Below are 20,000 nucleotides of genomic sequence, written 5' to 3'. Positions count from 1 at the left end.
GGTGTCTAGGTGGAATTTGTATTCATGGTCCTGGTAACTGGACTTTTTTGGAACACCATTATTTTTGTCGTACTGAGATTTACTGTGAGGGCCCAGGTCTGTCAGGGCCCAGGTCTGTCAGGGCCCAGGTCTGTCAGGGTCCAGGTCTGTCAGGGTCCAGGTCTGTCAGGGTCCAGGTCTGTCAGGGTCCAGGTCTGTCAGGGTCCAGGTCTGTCAGGGCCCAGGTCTGTCAGGGTCCAGGTCTGTCAGGGTCCAGGTCTGTCAGGGTCCAGGTCTGTCAGGGTCCAGGTCTGTCAGGGTCCAGGTCTGTCAGGGTCCAGGTCTGTCAGGGTCCAGGTCTGGAAAAAAAAAAACTATGGAAAATGAAGCAGCTGTGTTCTTGATAAATCAGTTGAGGATAAACAGGTTGTAGAGATGGTGGAGTTTTCCTCCAGGATAGCAAGAGTGAGTCATCTGACGCGTCACAACAAAATAGAAGAGAGAGAAATGGGGTGGAAGGGAGGTATGGGATTGAGAAGGTACGTTAATTTCTGAAACAGTGTCGCGACTTCTACCGAAGTCGATGCCCCTCCTTGTTCCGGCGGTGCTCGGCGGTCGACGTCACCGGTCTTCTAGCCATCATTGATCAGTTTTTCATTTTCCATTTGTTTTGTCTTGTCTTCCTACACACCTGGTTCCAATCCCATCAATTACATGTTATGTATTTAACCCTCTGTTTCCCCTCATGTCCTTGTCGGTGATTGTTTGTATGTTATGTTACGTGGGTTTGTGTATCGGTGTGCGACGGGTATCCTTTACCCATTTTTATTTTGTATTTTGGTTTTGGAGTTTTGTTTTTAATTAAATTCTCCATATTTAACCAACTTGGTTTCTCCTGCGCCTGACTTCCCTGTCACCTACATACTTCGAATATGACAATTAGATAAAACGGAAGAAATATATGCAGGATTATAATGTAACAGATTTTTTTTTTTTTCTTCCTGAAAGTGATTGGTTTATTGAAGGTTTCGATGTAAAAAAAATAAAAATAAATAACAACAGGGGGAGGTTTGACAAGTCCTGAAATCGCTAGACTCAAGAAAGTTGTCGACGAGACGCGTGATTTAAACTCCAAAGGAAATGGAAAAAAAAGTTCAGTTGTAACTCTGTAAAGAGATGTGTTTTCTGTCTCTTCCTCTGTGGTTTCCCCCCCCCCCCCCCCAGCCATGAGCAGTTTTAAGATTTGTTCTTTAAACGTAAACGGAGCGAGAGATGTTTAAAATTTAAACAAAATAAAAGCTCAAAAAGTGGGGGTGTGGCCATCCTGTTTCTCAAAAGGGTTTTTGACTTTGTCATATGAGGTTGGGGAGGTGGTTGATGGGAGGTTATTAAAAGGTTATTAAAAGTTAAAGCGAGGTACGAAAACATCACTATGTGTTTAATAAATGTATATTCAGTAGCAGTTTAGAGGGATATGTTTTTTTTTTTAGAGAGACATTATCAAATACCATTGAGAAATGTAACGCTGAGGATGATTCATTTATTGCTGGGGATTTTAACTGCACAGTCAGTGATTTAGGTAGAAACCACAAAGAACTTCATATAGCCTAAAGGACTTAAAAAATAAATAAATTTTAAAAAACGCTTTATTGTAACACATGAACTGTGTGATATTTGGCAGGGCCAACATGGAGCCACGAGACAGTACACATGGACCCATCTAGAGGTCATTAGGTTTGATTGTTTTGAGCATCAGGTATATAAATCAAGTGGGATTTTTTCTGATCATTGTTTAGTAACACTGCGACCTATTCGTATCCAGATCCACTGGCTCCAGGTTGTAACGATCGTCGTAAGGAGTAGACCAAGGTGTTGAGTGCTCATGATAAATATTTATTATTATACTCAGAACACTATACAAAAAACAATAAACAAAGAAACCCGAACGTCACGTTCTGCAGGCTTTACAGAGCTGTGCAAAAACAAGATCCACACAAACCCAGGTGAAAAAAAAAAAAAAACCTACTTAAGTATGATCTCCAATTAGAGACAACGAGGACCAGCTGCCTCTAATTGGAGATCATCCCAAACAAACCAACATAGAAATAGCCAAACTAGAACCTAACAACATAGACATAGAAAACATAGAATAAACCCCCCTGTCATGCCCTGACCTACTCTACCATAGAAAATAACAGCTTACCATGGTCAGGATGTGACATCTATAAGTCTCTGCTAGGTAAAGCTCTGCCTTATCTCAGCTCACTGGTCACGATAACAACACCCACCCGTAGCACGCGCTCCAGCAGGTATATCTCACTGGTCATCCCCAAAGCCAATTCTTCCATTGGCCGCCTTTCCTTCCAGTTCTCTGCTGCCAATGACTGGAACGAATTGCAAAAATCACTGAAGCTGGAGACTTATATTTCCCTCACTAACTTTAAGCATCAGCTATCTGAGCAGCTAACCGATCGCTGCAGCTGTACACAGTCCATCTGTAAATAGCCCATCCAACTACCTACCTCATTCCCATATTGTTTTTATTTACTTTACTGCTCTTTTGCACACCAGTATTTCTACTTGCACATCATCATCTGCTCATCATCATCTGCTCATTTATCACTCCGGTGTTAATCTGCTAAATTGTAATTACTTCGCTACTATGGCCTATTTATTGCCTTACCTCCTCACGCCATTTGCACACACTGTATATAGACTTTCTTTTTTCTCTATTGTGTTATTAACTGTAGGCTTGTTTATTCCATGTGTAACTCTGTGCTGTTTCTGTCGCACTGCTTTGCTTTATCTTGGCCAGGTTACCTGGTTAAATAAAGGTGAAATGAATAAAAACAGAGGTGGTGTACATTAACGCTGTAAAACTCACAAGTGCATACTGGCATTTCAATATGACTTTATTGAATGATGCTCACTTCAGGAAATGTTTTAGTTTTCTCTGGGAGAGGTGGAGGTCTGAAGAAGACATTTTTGCATCACCTTCAACAGTGGTGGGATATAGGGGAAATCCAGATTCAACAATTCTGTAATCAATACACAATGAATGTCACCAGAGATATCACCAGATCAATGACCGCCCTAAAGCCTGAGATAGAGGAACTCCTGACATTGGTTGAGACCACAGGATAGAGGTCATGGGGCATTGGTAAGAAGTACGTTTCAGGGAATCTCTGAAATGGATGGCCTCGTCTACATTTTCCTTCGGTTTTTCTTCGGGCCATGTCGGAAGAGGATTGGCTAGCAGTAGTTAACAAGAGTTTGACCGGAGGGTTACTAGCGATAAGCTGTCCTCACCCTTCTGCCAAAAAAAGGGTGACTCTAGGGAGGTGAAGAACTGGAGGCTGGTGGCCTTATTGTGCACTGATTATAAGATCCTGTCAAAGGCTTTGTCCACCAGGCTGAGGGAAGTGATGGGGCAAATCATACAGGCAGATAGGCGGATAACAGGCAGATAGGCGGATAACAGGCAGATAAGGGGATAACAGGCAGATAGGGGATAACAGGCAGATAGGGGATAACAGGCAGATAGGGGATAACAGGCAGATAGGGGATAACAGGCAGATAGGCGGATAACAGGCAGATAGGGGATAACAGGCAGATAGGCGGATAACAGGCAGATAGGCGGATAACAGGCAGATAAGGGGATAACAGGCAGATAGGGGATAACAGGCAGATAGGGGATAACAGGCAGATAGGGGATAACAGGCAGATAGGGGATAACAGGCAGATAGGCGGATAACAGGCAGATAGGGGATAACAGGCAGATAGGCGGATAACAGGCAGATAGGCGGATAACAGGCAGATAGGCGGATAACAGGCAGATAGGGGATAACAGGCAGATAGGAGATAACAGGCAGATAGGCGGATAACAGGCAGATAGGCGGATAACAGGCAGATAGGGGATAACAGGCAGATAGGCGATAACAGGCAGATAGGAGATAACAGGCAGATAGGGGATAACAGGCAGATAGGCGGATAACAGGCAGATAGGGGATAACAGGCAGATAGGCGGATAACAGGCAGATAGGCAGATAACAGGCAGATAAGGGGATAACAGGCAGATAGGGGATAACAGGCAGATAGGCGGATAACAGGCAGATAGGGAATAACAGGCAGATAGGGGATAACAGGCAGATAGGCGGATAACAGGCAGATAGGGGATAACAGGCAGATAGGCGGATAACAGGCAGATAGGCGGATAACAGGCAGATAAGGGGATAACAGGCAGATAGGGGATAACAGGCAGATAGGGGATAACAGGCAGATAGGGGATAACAGGCAGATAGGGGATAACAGGCAGATAGGCGGATAACAGGCAGATAGGGGATAACAGGCAGATAGGCGGATAACAGGCAGATAGGCGGATAACAGGCAGATAAGGGGATAACAGGCAGATAGGCGGATAACAGGCAGATAGGCGGATAACAGGCAGATAGGCGGATAACAGGCAGATAGGCGGATAACAGGCAGATAAGGGGATAACAGGCAGATAGGGGATAACAGGCAGATAGGCGGATAACAGGCAGATAGGCGGATAACAGGCAGATAGGCGGATAACAGGCAGATAGGCGGATAACAGGCAGATAAGGGGATAACAGGCAGATAGGGGATAACAGGCAGATAGGGGATAACAGGCAGATAGGGGATAACAGGCAGATAGGCGGATAACAGGCAGATAGGGGATAACAGGCAGATAGGCGGATAACAGGCAGATAGGCGGATAACAGGCAGATAAGGGGATAACAGGCAGATAGGCGGATAACAGGCAGATAGGCGGATAACAGGCAGATAGGCGGATAACAGGCAGATAGGCGGATAACAGGCAGATAAGGGGATAACAGGCAGATAGGGGATAACAGGCAGATAGGCGGATAACAGGCAGATAGGCGGATAACAGGCAGATAGGCGGATAACAGGCAGATAGGCGGATAACAGGCAGATAAGGGGATAACAGGCAGATAGGGGATAACAGGCAGATAGGGGATAACAGGCAGATAGGGGATAACAGGCAGATAGGCGGATAACAGGCAGATAGGGGATAACAGGCAGATAGGCGGATAACAGGCAGATAGGCGGATAACAGGCAGATAGGCGGATAACAGGCAGATAGGCGGATAATAGGCAGATAGGGGATAACAGGCAGATAGGCGGATAACAGGCAGATAGGGGATAACAGGCAGATAGGGGATAACAGGCAGATAGGGGATAACAGGCAGATAGGCGGATAACAGGCAGATAGGCGGATAACAGGCAGATAGGCGGATAACAGGCAGATAGGCGGATAACAGGTAGATAGGCGGATAACAGGCAGATAGGCGGATAACAGGCAGATAGGCGGATAACAGGCAGATAGGCGGATAACATTTCCCTGATTCTGGATGTTTTGGACGTGGCTGTTGGGTTTGGATGCTGGTCTCATTTCAATTGATCAGGAAAAGGCATTTGACAGAGTTGAACATCAATACCTACGATGCACTTTTGAGGCGTTTGGGTTCAGCTCTGGTTTTATATTGCCATGATCTGGGTGATATATGGTGACATTGAAAGTGTACTGAAAGTTAACGGTGGCTTGAGTGCACCTTTTTAAAAGCGTGTAGAGGTATTAGGCAGGGGTGTTCGTTGTCAGGAATGTTTTATGCCATCGCTATAGAGCCGCTACTAAATACCTTTCAGGGGATATTCCTCCTGTTCCTCTCTCAGCCTATTGCTGATGATGTAGTTATTTTTAGTGAAAAATCAAGCAGAGGTGGATAGTTTGAGTCTCATGGTTGATCGGTTTATGGGGGAATGGTCTGGAGAGATCATGGCTTTTCCAAGAGGCTGGAATGGTGAAAGGGAGGTTTTAAGTATATTGGAGTGTACCTCGGGGATGAGGGTACAATGGGAGAATTTTTTTTTTTAATGTGGTTCTTGAAATGGTGGAAGGGAGGATGAGGAGATGGCGTTGGTCTTCGTATGTCATATAGGGGGCGCACCGTTATTGTTAATAGTACCTCTGCACTGTGGCATTGGTTGTCATGATTAGAGACACCATCCGGCCTTCTAGCTAAGATACAGGTGATTGCCTTCCCTGTGGCTCAGTTGGTAGAGCATGGTGTTTGCAACGCCAGCATGGTGTGTGCAGCGCCAGGGTTGTGGGTTCGATTCCCACGGGGGGCCAGTACGAAAAAAATGTATGCATTCACTACTGTAAGTCGCTCTGGATAAGAGCGTCTGCTAAATGACTAAAAATGTAATTATTGTAGATTTCTTTTGGGGATAAATATAATCGGGTTCCACAAAGGTAAGGTAAGACCCAGACACAGACCATGTAAAATAAACAATAGTTTAATGTTCCAACAGGGGCAGGTAATAGACAGATCAAGGCAGGCAGGGGTCAGTAAACCAGAGGTGGGGCAACGGTACCGGACGGCAGGCAGGCTCAGGGTCAAGGGGCAGGCAGAGTGGTCAGGCAGGCGGGCTCGGAGTCAGGACATGCAACGGTCAAAACCAGCAGGAGCTGAGACACAAAACGCTGGTTGACTCAAACAAACAAGACGAACTGGCAACAGACAAACAGAGAACACGGGTATAAATACACAGGGGATAATGGGGAAGATGGGTGACACCTGATTGGGGGGGGGGGGGTGGGGGGGGGACAATCACAAAGACAGGTGAAACACATCAGGGTGTTTTGTATTTGTCAAAAGAGGAGTGGGGACAAGGTCTTGTACATCTTACTGCTTTCTGGTTCCAGTTTATTCAAAGGTTGCTTTACGGACCGAAAAATGTGGTTTGGAGAGGGGTGGCAGGTCTTATATTACAGAAGGTTGGGGGATTAGGATAAAAGACGACTTTATTTTTGGTTGATAGTAGCCAGATCTCTAGGGATGGAATACCTCCGTTTTACAGAGGCCTTCTTAGGGTTTGGCGCATAATGAAGGTGTCCAGACGAACTAAGGCTGAGCCAGTGCATTGGCTGCTGGAGGAACCTCTGGTGTATTATGGGGCAAGACTGGATTGTACAACTGAAGCTGTTCCACACTTCTCCAAGATTCTGCTGAAGGGCGAAATCATCGCTCTAATACAGTTAATGGACATGACTGGGCCCACCTTAATGGATGGAGGATGGGTGGCTGAACATTTGGGGTTGAGGTCGGAAACGATTGGTTGGACAACTGCTGGGAAGCTGCAGGAAGGATCTGTCAGTAGAAGAGTGGGGTATGCTTAAAAATCACAAGGAGAAGGTACAAGATGAAAATGTCCCATTTCCAACACTAGGGATTAAACCCAATATCCCAGAGTCAGAAAGAAAGGCGTTATTACTGGATTTGAGAGGGTTGGAAGAGGTGGGTTTGGACGAGGTGGGTTTGGATGAGGTGGGTTTGGACGAGGTGGGTTTGGAAGAGATGGGTTTGGAAGAGGTGGGTTTGGACGAGGTGGGTTTGGAAGAGATGGGTTTGGATGAGGTGGGTTTGGAAGAGATGGGTTTGGAAGAGGTGGGTTTGGATGAGGTGGGTTTGGACGAGGTGGGTTTGGAAGAGATGGGTTTGGAAGAGGTGGGTTTGGACGAGGTGGGTTTGGAAGAGATGGGTTTGGACGAGGTGGGTTTGGAAGAGATGGGTTTGGATGAGATGGGTTTGGAAGAGGTGGGTTTGGACGAGGTGGGTTTGGACGAGGTGGGTTTGGAAGAGATGGGTTTGGATGAGATGGGTTTGGAAGAGATGGGTTTGGATGAGATGGGTTTGGAAGAGGTGGGTTTGGACGAGGTGGGTTTGGACGAGGTGGGTTTGGACGAGGTGGGTTTGGAAGAGATGGGTTTGGAAGAGATGGGTTTGGATGAGATGGGTTTGGAAGAGGTGGGTTTGGACGAGGTGGGTTTGGACGAGGTGGGTTTGGACGAGGTGGGTTTGGAAGAGATGGGTTTGGAAGAGATGGGTTTGGAAGAGATGGGTTTGGACGAGGTGGGTTTGTATGAGGTGAATGGGAAAGACTTATATAGGGGGTGTATCAGGGTTTTGAAAAATAGAAAAGACACTCCTTGGAGGGTAAAACCGGGCCTTGATGACAAGGTAAAGCCAGCATGGAGAGCACTGTACAAGCCACCGGTAGTAAAGGGCACTGGTGATATGCAATGGAGGGTTTTGCATGGCATCATTAAAGTAATTACTTTTGTATCTTAGATGTTGGAGATGGATGTCCTTTTTAGTAATATAAAATGAAACATTTTCACTGTTTTATGGAGTGTGACAGGATAAAGCCTCTTTTCGAAATACTGGAGCCTTTGTTTACAGCTTAAGGGGAGATTTTCAATAACACTGTTTTTATTTTGCCGTTTCAATATAGTAAGCAACAGAAAAGCAAAATGTCAAATGTGAAATGTTATTTTGGGACAAGCTAAGACGTCAATTTTTCTGAGTAGGAAACATAAAATATACAGAGGGTTATGGACAGGATGTAAGATGTGTTTATAAAGGATTAGTCAAAGCGAGAATATATCTACCTCTCTACAGTACTGCTCTGTATCTTCCTCTCTACAGTACTGCTCTGTATCTACCTCTACAGTACTTCTCTGTATCTACCTCTACAGTACTGCTCTGTATCTACCTCTCTACAGTACTGCTCTGTATCTGTCTCTCTACAGTACTGCTCTGTATCTACCTCTACAGTACTGCTCTGTATCTACCTCTCTACAGTACTGCTCTGTATCTACCTCTCTACAGTACTGCTCTATATCTACCTCTACAGTACTGCTCTGTATCTACCTCTACAGTACTGCTCTGTATCTACCTCTCTACAGTACTCCTCTGTATCTACCTCTCTACAGTACTGCTCTGTATCTACCTCTACAGTACTGCTCTGTATCTACCTCTCTACAGTACTGCTCTGTATCTACCTCTCTACAGTACTGCTCTGTATCTACCTCTCTACAGTACTGCTCTATATCTACCTCTCTACAGTACTGCTCTGTATCTACCTCTACAGTACTCCTCTGTATCTACCTCTCTACAGTACTGCTCTGTATCTACCTCTACAGTACTGCTCTGTATCTACCTCTCTACAGTACTGCTCTGTATCTACCTCTCTACAGTACTGCTCTGTATCTACCTCTCTACAGTACTGCTGTGTTTCTGACTCTCTCTCTCTACTGTACTGTTGAAGTCATCGCCAGGCCAGGCTACAACATTCTCACAACCCTTCTGTTCTGTTCTGCCCTCTTCCCCTGTCTGTCTGTCTGCCTGCCTGCCTGCCTGCCTGCCTGCCTGCCTGCCTGCCTGCCTGCCTGCCTGCCTGCCTGCCTGCCTGCCTGCCTGCCTGCCTGCCTGCCTTCCTTCCTTCCTTCCTTCCTTCCTTCCTTCCTTCCTTCACAGTGTGTTTGGAAACATTTCCTTTGGAGTGATTTTTACACTTAAATACTTTATGAAAAATCCTTCCGATGTATAGGTAATCCAAACTGACAGGAGCAACCCATTGATGTGCTTACATTGATACTCTGATTTGTTAGAAATTATCCAATTGTTGAATACTTTTGTTTTGTACAACAACCCTCATTTTGACGTCACCACAAACGACTTCAACGATGGCAGTCTTAAACTGAAGAATGTAGCGAATATAAAGTAGTGGAAGAATTCAGTTAGAGATGTCAGGGAAATCAAGAGATGGTATGACCTGACATGGTTCACCTCTGTGTCCCTCATCAGCTATATTAAAGCGCTATAACTATGTAGTTAGTTATGCATCAATTACAGTGGACTACATCATCAGGAGCCCAGTCAAAACTGTTCGCTGCTCTGGCACCCCTATGGTGGAACAAGCTCCCTCACGACGCCAGGACAGCGGAGTCAATCACCACCTTCCGGAGACACCTGAAACCCCACCTCTTTAAGGAATACCTAGGATAGGATAAAGTAATCCTTCTAACCCCCCCCCCCCCCCCCCCCTAAAAGATATAGATGTACTATTGTAAAGTGGTTGTTCCACTGGATATCATAAGGTGAATGCACCAACTTGTAAGTCGCTCCGGATAAGAGCGTCTGCTAAATGACGTAAATGTAAATGTAAAATGAGAGATACATTGTTCTGAAGCCACCGCGCCTACATCTTGACACTCCCACACCTTTGTAAAAAAAAATATATATATATTTTGGAAGCTATAAAAGAGCCTCCCTGTCAGTCATCTAACGTAAACATAAATCATTGGTTTAAATAAAGTGTTTTGCGCTGTTCTGTCTCCTGGATCTATTGTCAGCACTCTGTGTGTACCGACACATAAAACAAACACCCCCTGTCACGTCCTGACCAGTAAAAGGGGTTATTTGTTATTGTAGTTTGGTCAGGGCGTGGCAGAGGGTGTGTTTGTTTTATGTGTTTCGTTTATTTTATTTTTTTTGGTTAATGTTCTATGTTAGTATATTTCTATGTTCTTTCTAGTTCTTCTATTTCTATGTTTAGTTTCTTGGCTTGACCTTCAATTGGAGGCAGCTGTTCCATCGTTGACTCTAATTGAAGGTCCTATTTAGTAGGGGTGTTTTTGTGTTGGTGTTTGGTGGGTAGTGTTTCCTTAGTATAGTCTGTGCACGGGACTGTTTTCGTCGTTTGTTTTGAATAAGTGTTTTGTTTTTTGTTTTTTTGTTTAATAAATAAGAAGATGAGCATTCACATACGACGAATATGACAGTACTGTCTACTGTACTGTCTAGACAACACGCCAATGCCTTGCAACATATACCGATCCAAACTGGATGTCCCAGCAATGAGAGACTGTACTTCTAATATACACTGAACCCCCCCCCCCCAAAAAAAAAAAAATATAAACGCAACATGCAACAATTTCAAAGATTTTAACTGAGTTACAGTTTCAATTGAAATAAATATAAATTATGGCCTAATCTATGGATTTCATATGACTGGGAATACAAATATGCATCTGTTGATCACAGATACCTTAATAAAAAGGTAGGGGCGTCGATCAGAAAGCCAGTCAGTATCTGGTGTGACCACCATTTGCCTCATGACACATCTCCTTCACATAGAGTTGATCAGGCTGTTGATTATGACCTGTGGATTGTTGTCCCACTCCTCTTCAATGGCTGTGCAAAGTTGCTGGTTTATTGTCAGGAACTGGAACACGCTGTCCTACACGTCGATCCAGAGCATCCCAAACATGCTCAATGGGTGACATGTCTGGGGAGTAAGCAGGCCATGGAAGATCTGGGACATTTTCAGCTTCCAGGAATTATGTACAGATCCTTGTGACATGGGGCTGTGCATTATCATGCTGAAACATGAGGTGATGGCGGCAGATGAATGGCACGACAACGGGCCTCAGGATCTGATCACAGTATCTCTGTGCGTTCAAACTGCCATCGATAGAATACAATTGTGTTCGTTGTCCGTAGCTTATTCCTGCCTATACCATAACCCCACCGCCAGCATGGTGCACTCTGTTCTCAATTATGCTATTATGTGTTTTTTCCCCCGCGTTATTTGTAACTTATTTTGTACATAATGTTTCTGCCACCGTATATTACGGCAAAAAAACAGCTTCTGGATATCAGGACAGCGATCACTCACCTCGGATTAGACAAAGATGTTTTCTTCAACAAGCAGGACGCACAGGATGTACTTCGAACACCCGACAAGGCCAACATCCCCGTCATTGGCAGGAGAAAGAGACGCAGGTATAGAGGACACAGAGAAGGGTGCCTCGTAAGGATCCGCCGACGGCGAGTGCCGTTACCGTCAATATTACTCGCCAACGTGCAATCAATAAACTAGACGAGGTATATCCTCCCAACGGGACATCAAAAACTGTAAGATCTTATGTTTCACGGAATCGTGGCTGAATGATGATATGGCGGGACCTGCTAGATAGAACAGCACACTCTGGTAAGACGAGGGGGGGCGGTCTGTGCATATTTGTAAACAACAGCTGGTGCACGAAATCTAAGGAAGTCTCTAGAATTTGCTCGCCTTAAGTAGTATCTTATGATAAGCTGCAGATCACACTATTTACCAAGAGAGTTTTCATCCATACTTTTCGTGTCTGTTTATTTACCACCACAGACGGATGCTGGCACTAAGACCGCACTCAGTCAGCTGTATAAGGAAATAAGCAAACAGGAAACCGCTCACCCAGAGGCGGCGCTCCTAGTGGCCGGAGACTTTAATGCAGGGAAACTTAAATCAGTCTTACCTAATTTATATCAACATGTTAAATGTGCAACCAGAGGGCAAAAAATTCTAGATCACCTGTACTCCACACACAGAGACGCGTACAAAGCTCTCCCTCGCCCTCCATTTGGTAAATCTGACCACAATTCTATCCTCCTGATTCCTGCTTACAAGCTAAAATTAAAGCAGGAACTACCAGTGACTCGGTCTATAAAAAAGTGGTCAGATGAATCAGATGCTAAACTACAGGACTGTTTTGCTACAGACTGGAACATGTTCCGGGATTCTTCCGATGGCATTGAGGAGTACATCACATCAGTCACTGGCTTTATCAATAAGTGCATTGAGGACGTCGTCCCCACAGTGACTGTACGTACATACCCTAACCAGAAGCAACGGATTACAGGCAACATTCGCACTGAGCTAAAGGGTAGAGCTGCCGCTTTCAAGGTGTGGGACTCTAACCCGGAAGCTTATAAGAAATCCTGCTATGCCCTCCGACGAACCATCAAACAGGCAAAGCGCCAATACAGGGCTAAGATTGAATCATACTACACCGGCTCCGACGCTCGTCTTATGTGGCAGGGCTTGCAAACTATTACAGACTACAAAGGGAAGCACAGTCGCAAGCTGCCCAGTGACACGAGCCTACCAGACGAGCTAACCCACTTCTATGCTCGCTTCGAGGCAAATAACACTGAGGCATGCATGAGAGTATCAGCTGTTCCAGACGACTGTGTGATCACGCTCTCCGTAGCCGACATGAGTTAGACCTTTAAACAGGTCAACTTTCACAAGGCCGCGGGGCCAGACGGATTACCAGGACGTGTACTGCGAGCATGTGCTGACCAACTGGCAGGTGTCTTCACTGACATTTTCAACATGTCCCTGAATGAGTCTGTAACACCAACATGTTTCAAGCAGACCACCATAGTCTCTGTGCCCAAGAACAAGAAGGCAACCTGCCTAAATGACTACAGACCCGTAGCACTCATGTCCGTAGCCATGAAGTGCTTCGAAAGGCTGGTAATGTCTCACATGAACACCATTATCCCAGGAACCCTAGACCCACTCCAATTTGCATACCGCCCAAACAGATCCACAGATGATGCAGTCTCTATTGCACTCCACACTGCCCTTTCCCACCTGGACAAAAGGAACACCTGTGTGAGAATGCTATTCATTGACTACAGCTCAGCGTTCAACACCATAGTGCCCTCAAAGCTCAACACTAAGCTAAGGACCCTGGGACTAAACACCTCCCTCTGCAACTGGATCCTGGACTTCCTGACGGGCCGCCCCCAGGTGGTGAGGGTAGGTAGCAACACATCTGCCACGCTGATCCTCAACACTGGAGCCCCTCAGGGGTGCATGCTTAGTCCCCTCCTGTACTCCCTGTTCACCCATGACTGCACGGCCAGGCACGACTCCAACACCATCATTAAGTTTGCAGATGACACAACAGTGGTAGGCCTGATCAACATCGAGACAGCCTATAGGGAGGAGGTCAGAGACCTGGCCGTGTGGTGCCAGAATAACAACCTCTCCCTCAACGTGATCAAGACAAAGGAGATGATTGTGGACTACAGGAAAAGGAGGACCGAGCACGCCCCCATTCTCATCGACGGGGCTGTAGTGGAGCAGGTTGAGAGCTTCAAGTTCCTTGGTGTCCATATCAACAACAAACTAGAACGGTCCAAACACACCAAGACAGTCGTGAAGAAAGCACGACAAAGCCTATTCCCCCTCAGGAAACTAAAAAGATTTGGCATGGGTCCTCAGATCCTCAAAAGGTTCTACAGCTGCAACATCGAGAGCATTCTGACTGGTTGCATCACTGCCTGGTACGGCAACTGCTCGGTCTCCGACCGCAAGGCACTACAGAGGGTAGTGCGAACAGCCGAGTACATCACCGGGGCCAAGCTTCCTGCCATCCAGGACCTCTATACCAGGCGGTGTCAGAGGAAGGCCCTAAAAATTGTCAAAGATCCCAGCCACCCCAGTCATAGACTGTTCTCTCTACTACCGCATGGCAAGCGGTACCGGTATGCCAAGTCTAGGTCCAAAAGGCTTCTCAACAGCTTTTACAAGCAAGTCATAAGACTCCAGAACAGGTCATTAAATGACTACCCAGACTATTTGCATTGCCCCCCCAACCCATCTTTTACGCTGCTGCTACTCTCTGTATATCATATATGCATAGTCACTTTAACTATACATTCATGTACATACTACCTCAATCAGCCCGACTAACCGGTGCCTGTATGTAGCCTCTCTACTGTATATAGCCACTCTACTGTATATAGCCTCGCTACTGTATATAACCTCTCTACTGTATATAGCCTCTCTACTGTATATAGCCTCTCTGCTGTATATAGCCTCTCTACTGTATATAGCCTCTCTACTGTATATAGCCTCTACTGTATATAGCCTCTCTACTGTATATAGCCTCTCTACTGTACATAGCCTAGCTACTTTGATTTGATTTGATTTTTTCACAATTTTGACATCAGCAAACCGTTCGCCCACACAACATCATACAAGCCGCGGGGCCAGACGGATTACCAGGACGTGTACTGTCTTTTTCTGTTTTATTCTCTCTGCCATCTGCCCGGTACAGTTGAAACCGCGATTCATCCGTGAAGAGCACACTTCTCCAGAGTGCCAGAAATCAGTTACGAAGCCAATCTGTAGTCAGGTCAAGACTCTGGTGAGGACGACGAGCTGACAGATGAGCTTCCCTGAGACTGTTTCTGACAGTTTGTCCCGGTTGTGCGTGAGGCTGGTCTCAGAAGAAGCCGGATGTGGAGGTCCTGGGATGGGGTGGTTACACGTGGTCTGCGGTTGTGAGGCTGGTTGGATTTACCGTCAAATTCTCTAAAATGATGTTGGAGGTGGCTTATGGTAGAGAAATTAACATTCAATTATCTGGCAACAGCCCTGGTGGACATTCCTGCAGTCAGCATGTCAATTGCATGCACCCTCAAAACGTAAACAAATCCGTGGCATTGTATTGTGTGATAAAACTGCACATTTTAGAGTGGCCTTTTACTGTCCCCCCCCCCAGCACAAGGTGCACCTGTGTAATGATCATGTTGTTTAATCAGCTTCTTGATATGCCACACTTATCAGGTGGATGGGTTCTCTTGGTAAAGGAGAAATGCTCACTAACAGTGATGTAAACAAATTTGTTCACAATATTTTGGAGAAGTAACATCTCAGCTATTTTTTATTTCTGCTCATGAAACCAACATATTGATTTATATTTTTGTAGAGTAATATAGTATTTAGAAGACATATTTTATCCAAAGGGACTTTCATGCATATTTTATGTATGGGAGGGGCCCCAGCAGGAATCGAACCCACAACCCTTTGCATTGCAAGCACCATGCCCTACTGACTGTGCTACAATGGGATCCTTTCTCACCTCGTAGTTGGGCAGCAGTTCGTCTTCGTCCTCTAGGCTGTAGAAGACGGAGTGAAGGTCCTGTTGGCTCTCTGCAAACAGTTTCCTCTCCAGCGGTGACTCGGGGTAGATGTCCACAAACGTGGTCTCCAGATAGTCCTTGTTCCCCAGGGCCACGGCATCAGGGTGGCCCCAGAGAGGTGCCGGTGGGTACAGGGTCTCCAGAGTGCTGGGGAGAGAGCAAGGATCTAACAGCTGCTGTTGGACCTGCTGGTGCCCGATCTCCCCTGGTCCTGGTTCTCCTGCCCCTCCGCAATAAACCCTCCAGCCCAGCGGTAGTGTCTTATCTTCCTCACACCTCATCAGGACACCGTTGAACTGGAGGTTAGTTGTGCAGGTAGTACCCAGGCCTCGGGGATCTGCCTTGGGGCTTTCCCTTCCTAGGAGAGGGTGCTCTAGTTCATCCAGACTCTCCATCCCTCTTTCTCTCTCTCTCTCTCTCTCTCTGATCTGTTCCGGTAGATAGCTAACGCAGCCGATGGCCTGGCCTGGAGGGAAGCCACCACATCAACCAATCAGTGGTCTGGAAATCGATCTTGCAGAGAAGGCGTCCCTGAAAAGTGTTCTTTTGGATTTAAGAGAAAACTGCCGCTGCCTCGCTGGTTTTAGGAGCACGCTGGTAATCCATGTTCAATCCGATTAGTTTCAACGCTTCTCTTATTACAGACCTTGTTCTCAAACCGATAGAGAGAAGCACAAATCATGATGGCATCCTTAGTCCCCAGACCTCTTCTCTGTGTTGGGTTCTGTTCTGTTGGGTTCTGTTGTGTTGGGTTCTGTTGTCTTGGGTTCTGTTGTGTTGGGTTCTGTTGTTGTGTTCTGTTCTGTTGGGTTCTGTTGTGTTGGGTTCTGTTGTGTTGGGTTCTGTTGTGTTGGGTTCTGTGGTGTTGGGTTCTGTGGTGTTGGGTTCTGTTGTGTTGGGTTCTGTGGTGTTGGGTTCTGTGGTGTTGGGTTCTGTTGTGTTGGGTTCTGTGGTGTTGGGTTCTGTTGTGTTGGGTTCTGTGGTGTTGGGTTCTGTTCTGTTGGGTTCTGTTCTGTTGGGTTCTGTTGTGTTGGGTTCTGTTGTGTTCTGTTGTGTTGTGTTGTGTTGGGTTCTGTTGTGTTGGGTTCTGTGGTGTTGGGTTCTGCTGTGTTGGGTTCTGTTGTGTTGGGTTCTGTTCTGTTGGGTTCTGTTGTGTTGGGTTCTGTTCTGTTGGGTTCTGTTCTGTTGGGTTCTGTTGTGTTGGGTTCTGTTGTGTTCTGTTGTGTTGTGTTCTGTTGTGTTGGGTTCTGTGGTGTTGGGTTCTGTTGTGTTGGGTTCTGTGGTGTTGGGTTCTGTTGTGTTGGGTTCTGTTCTGTTGGGTTCTGTTGGGTTGGGTTCTGTGGTGTTGGGTTCTGTTGGGTTGGGTTCTGTGGTGTTGGGTTCTGTTGGGTTGGGTTCTGTGGTGTTGGGTTCTGTTCTGTTGGGTTCTGTTGTGTTGGGTTCTGTTCTGTTGGGTTCTGTGGTGTTGAAGGTCTTCTCTTCTCTTTTTCTCTTCACAGGTCAGATATGATTTGTTCCAGGGGCCGGTGGATTACGGCTGGGGCCCCTGTCTCTCCTCTCACATGATAGAGTGTGTTATTCTGATAGAGTGTGTCATGAATATGCTATTGTTGCTTTGTCTCGTATAACACTCTGAACATGGACTACCTTGATTAATATAGCGACAGAGGACATGGGAAATATTGGGACAGGGTTTTAAAGCCTGAATTCCATTTCCCTATAACTGTCAAACATCAAGACTTAATCCTCACAAAGCGTCATCATGGACAATGCTGTGGAGGCTTATACATATGTTATTTTCTGCCTGTGTAAAAACCTGGATGAATGAAAAGATACGGACTTGAAGGTCTAGAAAGAAGCGGAGAGAGAAAATAATTATAAAATAAGTATTTTCAAGCTGTCATTGTGGGCTTTTTTTTTGTTTTTAGCTGCATTCCGGTGTATTGTAGCTCCAAATGGGACCAGAGGGACCACGACCAGTCCTCTGCCCTCGGGACACCACTGTCTTGTGTTGACGGTTTGAGACGGTCCAGAACTAGGGCTGTCCTCCTGGGCTGTCCTCCTGGGCTGTCCTCCAGGGCTGTCCTCCAGGGCTGTCCTCCTGGGCTGTCCTCCAGGGCTGTCCTCCAGGGCTGTTCTCCAGGGCTGTCCTCCTGGGCTGTTCTCCAGGGCTGTCCTCCTGGGCTGTGGTGGTTAGACCCTGGTCAGCAAGTTCCCGTCTGTATCTCTGCTGTTGTTGCAGCGTGGCCAGCCACGGTGGTAATGTAGGAATCTGAAGTCCCTGCTATTGATTTATTGTCTGTGTGTTTCGTAGCTCGCAGCTCGGGCACAGCTACGCATGTAGGAACAGGAGTACTCCTGATGGGGACACGTATTTTAAATTCTCCAGTCTGCCACGTCGCTGCTCCTCGGTGACCAGGGTCCCATTCAGTAAAACCAAAGGGAAGGAGTTGATCGCTCGGTCGGTCGGTCGGCCGGCCAGTCGTTTTGGTGGGGTAGTCGATAGTCCTCTGCCGACGAGGTGCAGCTGCAGCTCTGCCCCCCCCCCCCCAAAAAAAGAGAACAAGGTCAGACATTTTAGAAAATTTTAGCCTCCTCAATTTCTAACACTTTGTGTTAAGAGCACACTGTGTTCTGTGAATGGGTTTGGTGGTGCCAAACAGGCTCGTACCCTAATGTCTAACAGTGTCACAGTGTAATTTTTAAGGGAGTGAGTCGGAGAGATGCCATGATGCTATGTGGCCAGGTGCTGTCAGTGTTAAAGACCAGATGTTTACGGTCTACAAGGATACAGTATTTTCAACCTAATTTTCAATTTCCTCTGAAAAAGAAAAAATTGTAGAGACTCCTCTCAAGCGTTTCTTTTACCCCTAACTACGTTAGGTTAGTGAAAAGGTAGCCTCGTTCTATTTCAACAGCAGCCTGTGAGTAATGTAATCGACAGCGATATGCGCCGGAAAATCAGGACCGAAGAGCCACTCCAAATAGCCCTCAGGGATCCTGCAGAATGGGCCTCCTGAGTGGCGCAGCGGTCTGAGGCACTGTGTTGCTAGTGCTAGAGGTGGCACGTCAGACCTGGGTTCGATCCCAGGCTGTGTCAGAGCCGGCCGTGACTGGGAGACCCATGAAGTGGTGCAGAATTGGCCCAGGGTCGTCCGGGTTAAAGGAGGGTTTGGCTGGGAGCGATTTCCTTGTACCATCGTACTCTAACAGCTCGTTTTGGAGCCAACAAGTTGATTTTGGTCGCCAGCTTGACGGTGTTTCCACCGACACATTGGTGTGCAGTGTGTCAAGAAGCAATAAGGCTTGGCAGGGTCGTGTTTCGGAGGACGCACGGCTCTCGACCTTCGCCACTCCCGAGTCCGTAGGGGAGTTGCAGCGATGGGACAAGACTGTAACTACCAATTGGGGAGAAAAAGGGGGTCTCCAGGAAGGACAGACCCAAACTACAGGGCCAGACAGTGCTCAGTATCTCAAACTGCTGAATTACTCCACAGACACACGTTAAGTTAGGGGAATAACTCTAGGCCCTAGTGACATGGTTTAGGGGAATAACTCTAGGCCCTAGTGACATGGTTTAGGGGAATAACTCTAGGCCCTAGTGACATGGTTTAGGGGAATAACTCTGGGCCCTAGTGACATGGTTTAGGGGAATAACTCTAGGCCCTAGTGACATGGTTTAGGGGAATAACTCTAGGCCCTAGTGACATGGTTTAGGGGAATAACTCTGGGCCCTAGTGACATGGTTTAGGGGAATAACTCGGGGCCCTAGTGATATGGTTTAGGAGAATAACTCTGGGCCTTAGTGACATGGTTTAGGGGAATAACTCTGGGCCCTAGTGACATGGTTTAGGTGAATAACTCTGGGCCCTAGTGACATGGTTGAGGGGAATAACTCTGAGCCCTAGTGACATGGTTTAGGAGAATAACTCTGGGCCCTAGTGCCATGGTTTAGGGGAATAACTCTGGGGGTTTAGGAGAATAACTCTGGGCCCTATTGACATGGTTTAGGGGAATAACTCTGGGGGTTTAGGGGAATAACTCTGGGCCCTAGTGACATGGTTTAGGGGAATAACTCTGGGCCCTAGTGACGTGGTTTAGGGGAATAACTCTGGGCCCTAGTGACATAGTTTAGGGGAATAACTCTGGGCCCTAGTGACATGGTTTAGGGGAATAACTCTGAGCCCTAGTGACATGGTTTAGGAGAATAGGTGTGTGTGTGTGTGTGTGTGTGTGTGTGTGTGTGTGTGTGTGTGTGTGTGTGTGTGTGTGTGTGTGTGTGTGTGTGTGTGTGTGTGTGTGTGTGTGTGTGTGTGTAAGGCTCTCAGGAATCTGCTGTCTCATCATCACAACGCCAGGACACAC

At 46.6% G+C, this 20,000-nt stretch overlaps 1 protein-coding gene across 2 annotated transcripts in view; it reads right to left on the bottom strand.

The window, feature by feature from the left end:
- tmem91 (transmembrane protein 91) overlaps positions 1 to 20,000 on the bottom strand; it is a 44,901-nt gene that overhangs the window by 15,434 nt on the left and 9,467 nt on the right. For both annotated transcript variants that reach the window (XM_082956509.1, XM_082956510.1), the window contains exon 2: positions 15,575 to 18,170. In XM_082956509.1, the coding sequence (XP_082812635.1) occupies positions 15,575 to 16,030 (456 nt within the window). In that variant the 5' untranslated portion in view covers positions 16,031 to 18,170. The remainder of the gene's footprint in view (positions 1 to 15,574; positions 18,171 to 20,000) is intronic.

The sequence above is a fragment of the Salmo salar genome, chromosome 09 (genome assembly GCF_965601325.2).
Source record: "Salmo salar chromosome 09, fSalSal1, whole genome shotgun sequence".
In the NCBI taxonomy this organism is placed as follows: Eukaryota; Metazoa; Chordata; class Actinopteri; order Salmoniformes; family Salmonidae; genus Salmo; species Salmo salar.
Note: the sequence above shows the minus strand (reverse complement) of the source record. Positions and strands in the feature narration are given on the sequence as shown.